Raw genomic sequence first — 15,204 nt, 5'->3', positions numbered from 1 at the left:
AAATTCCTCAAGAATTGCCATTGATTTCTGATATTTCAAAATTTAATTCAATTTAATTTGTGGATAGATTAGAACTACAAATTAGTATTCATTCTTTGCCATTGCTTAATGGTAACACCTACTGGCTGGAAACTGCAAGCACATACTGGCCTCATGAGGAAGCTGCAAACTGCGTTGCGTAGCCTAATACCAACACTATAGGGAAAATTCCAGCAGCTGCAGCTCATGGCACCATAGCTTAATGAACTGGAACCTAAAAGAACATAGAAGAAACTGCTAACCCAAAACCATTTCACTCCACCCTTCCCAACCAAAAACACCATTTCCAATTAGTGAAAAATCTAATATCACAACTTAATAACCTGCATAATAAATTGAGTTTTACAAAGGGTTACCATATTTGTCGCAAAAAAAAAAAAAGACAAAATAAAATGCAGCCCTGCCATCAGCCCCACCCTACCACATCACACCCCTTCCCCCCCGCTGTGCCTAAGTCACCTTGACCCGAGGCAAACTAAAGCCAGTCTTATTTTATCAATGCAGTCTGAGGGGTCTTTTTGGAATACAGCAGTGGTTCCCAAACCCGGTCCTGGAGGCACCCCAAGCCAGTCAGGTTTTCAGTATATCCACAATGAATATTCATGACAGAAATTTGTATGCAGTGGAGGCAGTGCATACAAATCTCTCACATGAATATTCATTGTGGGTATCCTGAAAACCTGACTGGCTGGGGTGCCTCCAGGACCAGGTTTGGGACCCTCTGGAATACAGATTTACAACCTGAGGAACAGGTAACTGGGGCTGGTCTGTGCCTTTTGATGAAAAACATTAAAAAGCTTACTTGCTCCGCGGGTTTACAAGAGCAGCAATATAAATTTCTACTGCAATTATGTATTTCTCCATACCAGACCTATTTGGCTTGAATTGCGGTAACAGGTTTGTGTTCAAAACGCAGTATCTCCTCAGTGTCTTTGGTTCATATGTCCTTATATTCAACCCTTTTGGGAGAGCATATTGAAGTCTCTCAGCCCAGTATTAGGGAAGTGCATACCCCTGAGGGCCAATATTATGTTGTTCTCTCTAACTTTATTTCTTTAGGTTTATGGAAAGGACTGAACTTATTACTCCATAAGGCCTTTTTCTGGCAAGCAAATGCATCATACTCTTTTGGGGACAACCTTATGCACCTTCATTGACTGCTTGAAGAAATAAACGGTTCTGTTTTATCTTATGAAGATGGAACATTTGGATGTTAAAACAAGAAAGTAACAGTCATAATGGAATATTTTAAAAAGCTTTTTTCACATTTGCCTTTAAAAAAACAGCATCTTTTTTTGACATTCCTCAAAGTCACCCTGTTATAAAATCAAACCCACAGAAGGTAATTTTAGAAGATATATCTGTGCCTAAACAGTGGTTTATGGAGGAAATGGTTTGTTATAAAATTATCTATGCGGGTAAATATATTCCAATAATTCCATTCTGCTTGTACTTTCACAAGTGGTGACCAAAAACATCCTCAAGGCCAGAACTGGGGCAGGATTGGGATGCTGCAAATGCTTTTGAATTTTTCAAAGTATACGTTCATGTTTCCTTGAAGTTTTTCTGTGTACTAAGCTCCCATATGCACCTACTTTAATTCTGTAAACTGGTGCAACCTATGTGCATATTAAATGAACAAGTTAGGTGGCTTGTTCAAAACTTAAGGGGTTAATTTTATAACCAGAAGTCTGTGTGAAAAAGTCCAAACAGGCACCTATTTTATAAAGACAATAAATATGAAAGGTATGCGAAAGGGCAAGAACAAGTTCAAACATACACTTTACCTTGATGAACTGGACAAGAGCACTTTTTGGGTCTTGCTTATACGATGATGGCTCAACCTGAGCTTTTGAAAGGATGGATTCTACTTCAGGGAGTTTGAATATCAGCCTAGTCAATTCCCCCAGATGTTTCATATGTGTTTTGCCTGTTTAAGAAAATGGAGACACAGTAAAACAAAGATCACACATGCAAGGGACTTAATGCATGCAAACAGAAACGAGCTATTCAGTGTACAAAAAGTAAAGTTACTCACCTGTAGCAGGATTTCTCTGAGGAGAGCAGGCCCAGTCTCACCTGTGGGTCATCCGATGGAGACTGGAGCAGACACTGCCTGCATGCATATCTTTAGGATAGTTCTGATAGCGTCCCATCGCACATGCACAGGTGTCTTCCTGCCCGACGCGCAAGCGTGGGTACCTCAGTCTGATGGTATAGCTGAAGAAGACAACTTCAAGGGGAGGTGGGAGGGTATGTGAGACTAATAGGCCTGCTGACCTCACAGAACATCTGCTACAAGTGAGTAGCTTTACTTTCTCCGAGGACAAGCAGACCCAATGTATTCTCACATGTGGAAATCCCTAGCTACCAGGCTCGCTGAAAACAACAATACTAGGACAAAAGGGACTCAAAATGTCAAGTCCTTGAAGTCAATTAACTGACCAAGCAGACCCAATGTATTCTCACATGTGGAAATCCCTAGCTACCAGGCTCACTGAAAACAACAATACTAGGACACAAGGGACTCAAAATGTCAAGTCCTTGAAGTCAATTAACTGAAACTATATACAAACTGTTGTGAAGGTGCAGCCTGGAACAGAACAAAACTGGGCCTAGGAGGGTGGAATTGGATTCTAGACACCAAATTCTGTATGACTGTCTGACTGAACTGGCTGTCATGTCGGGTATCCTGCTCCAGGCAGTAGTGCGATGTGAATGTGTGGATGGAAGACCACACATTGCAGCTTTGCATATCTCCTTGATGGAGGCTAATCTCAAGTGGGCTATCAATGCAGCCATGGCTCTGATGTTATTAGCCGTGACACAGAAACATAGAATCATGATGGCAGATAAGGGCAAATGGCCCATCCAGTCTGACCTTCCTCAGTAACCACTAGCTCTTCCTTTTCCTAAGGGATCCCATGTGCCTGTCCCATGCTTTCTTAAATTCAGACACAGTCCTCATATTCATGACATCCACCGAGAGGCCTTTCCACGCATCCACTACCTTTTTTGTGAAACAGTATTTTCTCAGATTCCTCCTAAGCCTATTTCCTCTTAACTTCATCCTAGAGTTTTCCTTCATTTGAAAAATGCTCACCTCCTGTACATTAATGCCTCTGAGGTATTTAAATGTCTCTATCATATCCCCTTCTCTCCCAGCGTATACAGGTTGAGGTCCAAAAGGCTGTCCCTCTATGTTTTATGACAGAGACCGTTTACCAGTTTGGTAGCCGCCTCTGGACCAACTTCATCCTGTTTATATCTTTCCGTAGGTGTGATCTCCAGAATTGCATGTAGTACTCCAAATGAGGCCTCACCAGAGACTTATACAAGGGCACTATCACCTCTTTTTCCCTGCTGGTCCATCCCTCTCCTTATGCACCCAAACATCCTTCTGGCTTTGACCATCGCCTTTTCTACCTGCTTGGCCACCTTAAGGTCTTCGGATACAATCACCCTCGAGTCCTTCTCTTCTTTCATACACAGAAGCACTTCACCCCCTATACTGTACCATTTCCTGAGCCTCAAGAGTCAGCCCTACCAGGGCATGAGTAAAGAAGATGCAATCCGCTAGCCATCTCGAAAGAGTGCATTTGCCGATGGCTACTCCCATCCTGTTTAGGTCAAAAGGAACAAAGCTGGGTGGACTGTCAAGTTGTGCAGTGCGCTTTTGCCAGGGTGGACATGAGGTTTTGGGAAAAATGTTGGCAGAACAACTGACTGGCTAAGATGGAACTGCATGCACCCTAAGTTCCTTCTTAAGGTGGTGCCAAAGAACTACTCTGTTGTGATGAAACTTAGTATAAGGTGGATCAGCTACTAGGGTTTGAAGGCTCACTGACTGTGAGCTGAAATGACCGCCACCAAAAATACAACTTTCCAGGTCAGATACTTCAGATGACAGGAATCCAGTGACTCAAATGGAGCTTTCATCAGCTGGCTGAGAATGATGTTAGCATCCCATGTCACTGTAGGAGTTTTGACCTGGGGCTCTGTCAACTCTCATGAATTGAACTAGAGGCTGTACAGAGATGGGTTTACCCCCAATAAGAAGATAATAACATAGAAACATGACGGCAGATAAAAGCCATATGACCCATCCAGTCTGCCCATCCTCTATAACCCCTAATTCTTCCTGTTCCTAAGCGATCCCACATGCTTGTCCCATGCCTTTTTAAATTCTGGAACAGTCCTCGACTCCACCACCTCCACCGGGAGGCCATTCCACGCCTCCACTACCCTTTCTGTGAAATAATACTTCCTTAGGTTACTCCTAAGCCTATTCCCTCTTAACTTTGTCTTATGCCCCCTCATTCCAGAGCTCTCCTTCATTTGAAAAAGGCTCTCTTCCTGTACATAAATGTCCTTGAGATATTTAAACGTTTCTATCATGTCACCTCTCTCCCTCCTCTCTTCCAGCGTATATATGTTGAGGTTCATAACCTTGTCCCTATAATTTTTGCATTCAAGACCGCTTACTAATTTCGTAGCCGCCCTCTGGACCGACTCCATCCTGTTTATATCTTTCCATAGCTGCGGTCTCCAGAACTGCACGCAGTACTCCAAATGAGGCCTCACCAGAGACTTATACAAGGGCACTATTACCTCCTTTTTTCTGCTGGTCATGCCTCTCTTTATGCACCCAAGCATCCTTCTGGTTTTGGCCGTCGCTTTTTCTGTTTGAAAGCTTTAAGGTCGTCAGACACAATCACCCCCAAGTCCCGCTCTTCCTTCGCACAATGAAGCACTATACCCCCTATACTGTATCGTTCCCTCGGATTTTTGCGACCCAAGTGCATGACCCTGCATTTTTTGGGATTAAACCTTAGTTGCCAAATATCGGTCCATTCCTTTAGCTTCACTTGGTCCTTCCTCATGTCATTCACACCCTCCTGGGTATCCACCCTGTTGCAGAGTTTAGTATCATCCGCAAAGAGACAAACCTTATCAGACAGCCCTTCCGCAATATTGCTCACAAAGATGTTAAAAAGAGCAGACCCTAGGACCGATCCCTGCGGTACTCCACTGATAACCTCCTTTTCTTCAGAGCAAGCTCCATTTACCACCACCCTCTGTCTCCTACCATTCAACCAATTTTTTACCCAATCAGTTACTCTAGGTCCCGCACCGAAGGAACTCAATTTAAGCACCGAGTTGTGCTCTTATAGAGTTGGTTTTCAAACTACACTCAGAGGTGCAGGAGGTATTCAAGCAGCGTTTGTGTAGGGCAAGGATCTAGGGCTTTGCCTTAGTACCAGATGGCAAATCTCCTCCATTTAAAATAATAACATCTTAGTGGAATCTTTCCTGGATCAAGCAAGATTTTGGAGACACTCTCAGGCAGGTTTATGAACTGAAGTTCTATGTAGAGAATGACATGGGGATGGGAACCTGCAGTAAATCTGCGGTAACAAAAGAAATTTGACTCGTTTACCTTGGATGTGGGAGCAAATTTTTTTCTGCTCCACGGGAAGTGAAAAACCTTGCTCCCGCACTAAAAAAACCAACAAAAAACCCCCACATCCTCGATTACCAATCTTGAGGGTCCAGTATCTCTGCGTCTTCCTCCACCAGCACCCCCCCACCGCAGTCTCTACCTTACAGAGCCGCAGCAGTCCCCACAGGCCTGCACTGGGGCCTTCCCTCTGCCAAGTCCTGCCTTCTGATGCAGCTTCCTGCTCATGTACAGCTGATAGGTCTGGATGTGGTCAATAAACATTGAGACCTGAGTTTTCTTCCAAACGAATCCACAGTCTGAGCCTCCTTACCTGGGGGCGCTGAGGCATGCGTACTGGAGCTTCTGGCCTGCTTGAGAGTGGATTCGACCACCAGAGAGTGGTGAGGCAATTGTGCCCTCTTGAATCCAGGCGTCTTTTCGATACAATACTGTGTATCCACCTTCTTTGGTACAACTTGCACTGAGAAAGGAGATTCCCAGTTCTTCAACAGTGCTTCCTTCAGGATAGGGTGTAACGAAACAGTGACTCCCTCCCTGAGAGGAGATTCGTAGTCCAAGACTGAGAACATTTCAGTCTTGGGCTCCTCCTTTGTTACCAACTTAAATTGGATGGCCAAAGCCATTTCCTTCACAAAACCAGTCAACAAGAGACTCCCAAGTGGAGATGTACACCTTTCGTGTGGTGGAGAGAGGTCAGAAGGGATACCATAAGACTCCTCCTCCAAGATGTAATGTGGATCTTCATCTGACTCCCATGAATGGTCCAGATCAGACTCCTCTAGGTACTCAGGATAGTCCGAGTGAGTCTGGGCATGCCTTAGCTCAGTAGTACCATATCCACGCCCCCCAGAGGGCACCAAGGTACAGCCCTACCCTCTGACTCTAGGGAAGTTTCCTCTTCTGATGTCGAAGGCAATGTCTGGAGTGGTCTTTCAATGCTGCTGAGGTACTGGCATTGAAAGACCACTCCAGAAACCATGCCTGGGCCTCAGGAAGGAGCTGAGGCTGAGCTGCAGCTGGTGCAAACTCCCTTGATGCCCAAGCGGAGTGCAGCTGGAATATCTGTGCCAGCTGTTCCCTGAGCATGGCCCAGTGCCTTTCATTGAGAGGAGGAATTGTCAAAGGCTGGGGAGCTGGGTCAGAGACAGTCTGGAGAGGAGTCAGTGTTGTACCCGAAGTGGAAGCCTGATTGCCCACAGACTGATGCACCGGCACCTCCACTAAAGAGGGGGGAGTGATCTTCCCAATGCTGACGCTTCTTGGAAACCAGTGACTTCGAAGTCCCAGCACCGTGCTTTGATGAGGATCGATATTGAGGCTTCTTAGGCTTCCCTCGATTCACAGTATTGGGATCCCTCAGTGCCAAAGAGGACAACATCAAGCCAGTTCATGTCTTCGGTGTTGGGTCCGATGCTGACCAGTCCCAGGGCCTGCCATCACTGCCCAATGTCGAGGGAGGTGAAAACCACCTCGATGCCAGTGCACTCCCAGTGGTAGAGGTAGTCTGGGCAGCCATTGAGGTTGATGCTTTCAGTGCCAATGTCGATGAACTGGCCTTCGAGGAGCCAAAATATTTCTCCTGCTGACCCCGACACACCTTTTGTGTCCTCAATTGCATGTTTAAACAGAAAACAGGAATCAGGCTGGTGGTTAGGCCCTAGGCACCCAATGCACCAATTGTGCGGGTCCATTGCAGAAATCACACAATTACACCTTTTGAAGCCACTGGGGAGAAGGCACTCGAAATTCGAAAGAAATACAAGCTGAAGGGAGACCACAAAAACACTTCCTCCCAGCTCCGTGGAAGAGACTGAGGTACTTGCACCTGTGCATGCGTGGTGGGACACTGCCAGAACTTTCCTAAAGCTGTGTGCGCTAGGCAATGTCCACACCAGGCTCTATCGGATGACATCACCCACATGTGTGAATACATTGGGCCTGCTTGTCCTCGGAGAATCTTCTAAACAAAATATTGCAATTACAATCGTGCTTGACAAACTTCTAGGATATCCAACTAATAAACAGTATTTTTTCTTCCATTTTTCAGTATTTGGATTTAACATATTGCTTTTTAACACTACTACTACTACTTAACATTTCTAGAGCGCTACTGGGCTTACACAGTGCTGTACAGTTTAACAAAGAAGGACAGTCCCTGCTCGAAGGAGCTTACAATCTAAAGGACGAAATGTCAAGTTGGGGCAGTCAAGATTTCCTGAATAGAGGTGTAGTGGTTAGGTGCCGAAGGCGACATTGAAGAGGTGGGCTTTGAGCAAGGATTTGAAGATGGGCAGGGAGGGGGCCTGGCGTATGGGCTCAGGGAGTTTATTCCAAGCATGGGGTGAGGCGAGGCAGAAAGGGCGGAGCCTGGAATTGGCGGTGGTGGAGAAGGGTACTGAGAGGAGGGATTTGTCTTGAAAGCGGAGGTTACGGGTAAGGAACGTAAGGGGAGATGAGGGTAGAGAGGTAAGGAGGGGCTGCAGATCGAGTGCATTTGTAGGTTAGTAGGAGAAGCTTGAACTGTATGTGGTACCTGATCGGAAGCCAGTGAAGTGACTTGAGGAGAGGGGTGATATGAGTATATCGGTCCAGGCGGAACATAAGACGTGCAGCCGAGTTCTGAACGGACTGAAGGGGGGATAGATGGCTAAGTGGGAGGCCAGCGAAGAGTAGGTTGCAGTAGTCAAGTATTTGGATTTAACGTATTGCTTTTTAACAGAAGCTCACTCGATCTTTTTTTTTTTACTTCTCATGTATTCACCTTTACTATTGAGGAAAATGGGACCTAGGTTACAATTTTTTGGCTCAGCAATTTCCTCCTATTTATTTGGGTTTCCAGTAAAATTGAAAGTAATTCTTCCATTGACTTGGTCAAGCCACTTCATCCTCCCAAATGATCTAAGCAGTACCAGAGGATAAGTGCACTTGGAAGCAAATTGTGTATCAGTTCATAACTTGCCTAGACTCAAATTTGGAAAAGTAATTAAATCAAAATCTAGACCTGGTGCCGTAAGCCTTCATTTGCAACTATATCCAGATGAGGCAAAGCCTACGCTTGCTGCTCCAATATCAAGCCATTGGGTGTTGCCCATTTACAATGGCTAGAATTCTTTCCCCCTAGGGCTGCAAACCCTCTCACTACAGTATGCCATGACCTGCTGACCCAGAGAGTGAAGGTCTGAGCTTGGAATGGAACTCGGGCCCTTTGACTGGCAATGTCCACTATAGTAACCAAACTATGAGGATGTCCCTCTTAATGCAGTTCTAAAGACAGCCTTTGCAATGATGTTTTCTTACTAAGGACCTGTATATCTTAACATCAAAAGATTTCACTAAAATCAAACAAGCCAAAAGGTAGCAGAAAATGCATCATGTTTCTGATTTTTAGTGCTCTCCAGTTCTTGACTTTTCAGGATTATGTAGATTTCATGAAAACTTTGTTTCTGCATATTACCCCTACTTTATATTACCTTGCCTGCTCTCCTGAAACATGCTAGAGTCCTCATAGAGTGATCCCTGAAACATGCCATGAAGCACTGAGAACTGTCACCATAAACCCTACTGCACAGGGGTTCTAAAAACTGAAGTACAAGAGGGTAGGCATGCCTTGGCTGAAAAGGCAATTGAACTTCTAGGAGGATGAGGATGGCGTCTGATCCATTAACAAGAAGCTTGCCAACTTCAGTCTCATGACACTGTAATAAAGAGGGATCCAGCAAGTGGCTTGAAAGAAGAAACTATGAATGTTTTCTCAGGAGCAAAATCTCCAAACGGGTTACTTTTGTGCATACCATGACAGCAAAGTCCTTTTACTAAGATGCGCTGAAAAATGGCTTGCAGTAGAGTAGGTGCGGGTTTTGGGTGTGTCAATCCATTTTTCAGTGCGACTGTAAAAAATCCCTTTTTTTAAATTTTTGCCAAAAATGGACGTGCGGCAAAATCAAAATTGCTGCACATCCATTTTGGATCTAAGACCTTAGCACCAGCCATTGACCTAGCGGTAAAGTCTCACACGGTAACCAGGCGGTAATGACCTACGAACCAAATGCCACTTGGCGTGCGAAGCTGACACGCACCAGAAAATAAAAAAATATTTTTCGGGCATGCATAGCAGACACACACCAAAAATGAAATTACCGCAAGGGCCATGTGGTAGCTGTGCGGTAACTCCATTCTGGCGTGTGTTGGGAGCTTAGACGCTTACACGGCTTAGTTAAAGGGCCCCTTTACTCTTAAATCAGGGTATGTGGAGTATGATCTCAGTCTCTCAAATTTACTACCAAGGCTCACCATAGAATTTTTATGTTCCCAAACACAGGTTCCTTTTTAGGAGAGGAGAATATGCCTTCTTGTTCTGCTAGTAAGTGTACTTTCTCTCAGATCCTACAATGAACTGTCCTATGATCTTGTACAAGGAATCCTAAAAAACTGTTCCTCCTTCCTCCGGGCCCCTCTTCCCCCAATTTTGTGAGAGGAATCCTATTAACTATCACTGTAACATTTTCTGGGTAGTGCCTACCACAGGCAAAAGTTTCTTGTTGGCATGGTATCAAAAATGAAGGGAGATTATAAACAATAGGATATATAAAAAAAAATAGGAGGTCAGTGGTCTTGCTGGCTAAGTTAGCCAAAGCAAGCCTTATTGTTGAAATATATCTGGCCAAAAGGCAGCACTAGGAGTACAGTATCATTCTGACCAGTCACTGCTGATATTCACAACTGGCCAAAGATGTTCAGGTAAATCACAGTGAGTAAACAGGTCTAAAGTTAAGCAGACAGCTCAGTCTGGTTAACCTTACACCAGATAGTCAGCCTTGTGAACTGAAGCTGAATGTCTGGATAAAGTTAACCGGACAGTGAATTTTACTGGTTGGATTATCAACCTTTTTTGTTTTTATTCCAGACTACTTCCCCACTCTCTGTTCTTTCAAGAGAAGAGGAGGGCCCCATGTAACTTCCAGAAAATGCAAGCCCTTACCCACAGATTTCTCAGACTCTGTCCTTGCAAAGATCTCAGCTGGCCGATCGACAAATATCTGCAGAACACATCGAAACCAGGAGCGCACAGACAAAGCTTGATAGGACGCATATCCTGGTCCAGAAAGTGTTTCAGACAATTCACTGGATAGAATAAGATTTGCAAAAATAAACAAAACCAAAAAACAAAATAACATTTAAGTTTTATTGAGATTATGTACATTTTCATGTTTGTCAACAAATAGCTATAAACTGAGAAGAAGCACAGTATGAGGGGTAAGAACGAGGATTTTTGTATTACTGGAGAGAATCTTGTGAAATATGACACTTTCTTTCTACATTACTAGATAGCAGTGAAATGCTTTCCTAAACCTACCAACTGATTTAATTGTATAAGCGCATAAATTACAAAAAACATAATTGGTGTCATTATTTAAGAAAGTGGCAAGCAAGACTGCCTTTTTCACATTATAAATCACAAGGATTTAAGACATATAATCAAAATATAATTACATGGATATGGAGACAGATTTTATTTCAGTTTTGCTGTTATGTACTTTGTGCAATGCCCCAAGGGAAAGCGCGGGGTACAAATGTAATAAAAATAAATAAAATTTCAGTATATGTTAACTGAAATGAGTTTCACTTTTGAATGCCCCAAACGAGTATCATTAGACAATGGATTTTAAAGTGCGATAGCCAACCAGTGTTGTATAGCTATACAATTCTGATATTCCTCCCCCCCTTCCAATCTCCCTGCAATCCAAGGGTACGGAAACTAGGCCCAGAGATAACCAGAGAATGGACTGGTATGCTATAAAAGATGCAACTTGTTCAAAATCAAACTCCTCATTCTCGGAGATAATGCTTGAATATGTCCAGCCATTAAGTATAGATCTTAAACCAATTCAAATTTGTCTTGATAAACTGGCAGAATGTTTGGCAACACATCAGTTAGTATTAAATCCGGTTAAGACAACAACATCATGGATAGTAGGGCATGGAACGATTCCATCAGTAGTGCCCACGTTATTTGGACAAAACATTCCCAGTTAAATCTTTTAGATATCTAGGGGTCATTATTGACTCTGCACTAACTTTTGAGGAACAAATATCTGATGTAGTGAAAAAGTCTTTTTTTCACTTAAGGAAGCTTCGTTCAATCAGAAATTTAATAAATAAGGACTCTCTTAAAACATTGACATATGCGTATATCATCTCACGCCTAGATTATTGTAATGTTATTTATGCAGGGATTACTAAAGTTAATTTAAAAAGAATACAAAACACAGCAGCTCGCATGATTTGCAGGGCTCGGAGGGATGATAGAATAACACCTTTATTATATCAACTTCATTGGCTTCCGATTGAAGAGTCAAATTTAAAGTACTCACTCTGACTCATAAGGCTTTCCATTTACTTACCCCTAGCTACTTATCAAATTTGACGATTCCCTACACTGCTATTCGGACACTTAGATCATTAACAGATAATAGGTTAGTCATTCCTCCGCTCGCTAAGGCTCGATGGGAATCTACACGGGGATCTGCTTTTTTCTTTCTGTCTCCCTCTCTCTGGAATGGGCTTCCAAAAGAGATTAGATTAGAGAAGTCCTATAGTCATTTTCGAAAACTTTTTTCTTTATAAACTGTATTGAACAGAACTTATGATAACAGAGAAGGAGTAGATGGTTAGGTTTAACTGTATTTCATCTGTAGATCGTACTAGTTATGTCCTTCTTTGTCATTTTTGGTTTGCTGTGCTTTTCTATCAATGATTGGCGTTCTTGTTTGTTTGTATGTATGCATGAGTTGTATTTTTTAAATGTAAACCGTTCTGTTTTGTAGTTGCAATAAGAAACGGTATATAATGAAATGAATAAATGAAAATGAAAAGGGTTCCAAACTGCCAGAAAGCGACTTTTCCGTTTGAGAGTAAGATCCACTTCCTTGGCTTCCCACATTAAGAGAGAGTGTAATTGGTTGCGCCATTGCCAAAAAGGAGGGACTTTCCAAATGAACCCACTGTTGAAGAATACATTTTTTTTCCCCACAAGGAATGCTTTGCGGACCAGGAACCTTAGACCCCTACCAGTGACCAAGTCACCCTGTAGTCCAAAACTACATGTTCAAAGGTGTGCTGGACATGTGACCCCCCAACAAAGCACTTAGATAAGAAATGAAGTCTGTCTAAAAGAGCCGAATCTTCAGACAGCTTCTTGAATTATACTAAAGTAATAATCAATTTGTGTAAATTAATTCTAACTTTCTGGTTTCCAGGTGTTTAAAGGCTGTTTGGAATTTCAAATGTAGATGCAGTGTGAGATCAGTTTCTCTATTTTAACTCTAGAGGGAGAGTTATCAACGTAAGTTACTGTTAAGTCAGGTTATTTTAGTATAGGGTCTCATTGCATAAAATGGGATCCTATGCTAAAATAACACATCCTGTGGTTATATAACCAGTTAACAGTAGCCCGCGTTGATAACTCACCCCCCCCCCCCGAGACCCTCTTTTGATTTTATCTGTATATCTTGTCAGGGTGTCAACTAGAATGTAAGCTCCAAGAAGCAGGGACTGTGTCTAATACAGGTGTCTGTATAGCACTGCATAGACTTGGTAGCCCTATACAAATAATTTGCATTGACCTGATGAGGCGAGCTATTCAAATATGTATTTAGTCTAATGAAAAGCATTTGGTGTTTGTTAATCATTAAGATAAACTAAAATAATAAAACACTCAATAGCTTTAGGTAATAACCCAAATGCTAAGCATAAAGAATTACATTAGCCTTTAACTATATCTGTTGCGGTATTTTTGAGGTATGTGTGAATACACATATTTTGCAAACTACATGCATACTCTGACTCCATCCAAACTAGCCAAATTATGTCCCTGAAAAAGCCTATAGGCATGTTGTGTAAAAGTACATGCCTTCTTTTCACCACACATACTATTACACACGTATATCATGGGATAATTTTGATAAAAGTCATTTTCTATAGGAAGAAACAGGTTTACCTATGGAAAAGAAAAGCTTTATAAAAAACTAGTAAAGCCCCGTTTCTGATGCAAATGAAACGGGGGCTAGCAAGGTTTTCTTCTGTGTGCATGTGGGAGTGTGTGTGTCCCTGCCCTCTCTCCCTTCCCCTGTGCTGTCTGTCCCCTCTGCTCTCTGTCCCCTCCCCCTGGGAGTCGAGTCCTTCAGTGTTAAGTTTCCTGCTGTGCTGTGTTTGTGTTACAGAGATAGTGAGGGCTTCTGCCCTCTCTCCCCTCCCCCCTCTGAGTCCTTCACTGTTACAGAGAGAGCGATTTGATTTTGTGCTTTGCTGTGTTTTCCTTCACCGTTTGTGTTACAGAGAGAGCGAGGGCGGGGCAGACACTCATGGGGAAACCGGATATCTCTCCCCCTTCACCCTTACATAGTAACATAGTAGATGAAGGCAGAAAAAGACCCGCACGGTCCATCCAGTCTGCCTCCGGCTGGAGGCTTCATTTAGAACGTTGGTGGTGCCTTTTATATAGAGAGATACCCTCAAAAGTCTCAAAACGTAAGCGTATATAATGTTCTGCTCAAAATTTAGAAAAATAGGTAAAGGTTTACGTATTTTGTTACATTTCTATCACGTCCATTCAGGCAGTTGCTTCAAAGAAGATTGCAATCACAACAAAGGAGCAGAGTACAAAAACACAGCATTTTGCAGTTTTGTTCATCAAATGCAACACAAGTAGATTTTGCTGGTGTTTGCTTATTTTATTAAAAGATTGTCAGTTAAATTCTAAGGTGGAAAAATTCTGCAGAAAACATTTGTCACCATTTTCCCCAAAGGCCGAAAACTTAATTTTCCCTCTCCTAAATAATGCACATCTTTAGTGCACACAAATGTATGCCAGGATGTGCAGTACTGACAATGTACGTGTGAAAAGACTAAAGGGCCCTTTCGCCAAACAGCGGTAAAAAGTGGCCTTAGCATGTCCGTATGCAAGTCTTTCCTACTAGCTAAGGCCATTTTTACCGTTAGGATAAAATGGTGAAAATGTCCTATTTTTGGTATTAATGGCCATGTGCTAGTTTTGTCATTAGTGTGTGGCCATTAGAGCAGATTAGCGCGTGAGCCCTCACTGCCCCCTATTTTGTAAGCAGTAAGGGCTCACGTGCTAATCATGCACTAATTGGTTAGCGCACAGCAACGTAGCTACGCTAACCGATACGCACCCACTTTCCGCCCCAGACACACACCACCATAAAAGAATGAAGTTTATTTTTTAGCACCTGGGTAGAGTGCACACATCCTGAAATTACTATGGGATGCCTCAGCACGCATATGGTATGACTTTTTTTTTCCTTTGCTGCGGTAAGCACGCGTTTCTGTACATCAGATTCCCAACAATTAAAATAGGGCAAAAAACCCACCATAGTGAAGGAACAATCAAACCTTACGGAATATACAAAACAGCAGAACAGCAAGGTCAGTGGATGAGTCTTCTAACATTAAACACCATGAAGCTTGATGAGTTCTCTAGAATCTCGTTTATTGAAGAATAGACCATGTATTCTTCAATAAACGAGATTCTGGAGAACTCATCAAGCTTCGTGGTGTTTAGTGTCGAAAGACTCATCCACTGACCCTACTTAATCTACGACAATTAAGATAGTCATGGTCATTCAGAAACAAAACAAAAATAAAAAGGTTCTGTCATTCCACTTGCTGTAGGGAAGAGGAAA

At 42.8% G+C, this 15,204-nt stretch overlaps 1 protein-coding gene across 2 annotated transcripts in view; it reads right to left on the bottom strand.

The window, feature by feature from the left end:
• MMS22L (MMS22 like, DNA repair protein) overlaps positions 1-15,204 on the bottom strand; it is a 105,062-nt gene that overhangs the window by 17,804 nt on the left and 72,054 nt on the right. For both annotated transcript variants that reach the window (XM_030198403.1, XM_030198405.1), the window contains exons 17-18: positions 10,482-10,624; positions 1,827-1,969 (exon numbers count right to left, since the gene is read on the bottom strand). In XM_030198403.1, the coding sequence (XP_030054263.1) occupies positions 1,827-1,969; positions 10,482-10,624 (286 nt within the window). The remainder of the gene's footprint in view (positions 1-1,826; positions 1,970-10,481; positions 10,625-15,204) is intronic.

Source organism: Microcaecilia unicolor, chromosome 3 (assembly GCF_901765095.1).
Source record: "Microcaecilia unicolor chromosome 3, aMicUni1.1, whole genome shotgun sequence".
Taxonomy (NCBI): domain Eukaryota; kingdom Metazoa; phylum Chordata; class Amphibia; order Gymnophiona; family Siphonopidae; genus Microcaecilia; species Microcaecilia unicolor.
This window is presented reverse-complemented; position numbering and strand designations above follow the sequence as displayed.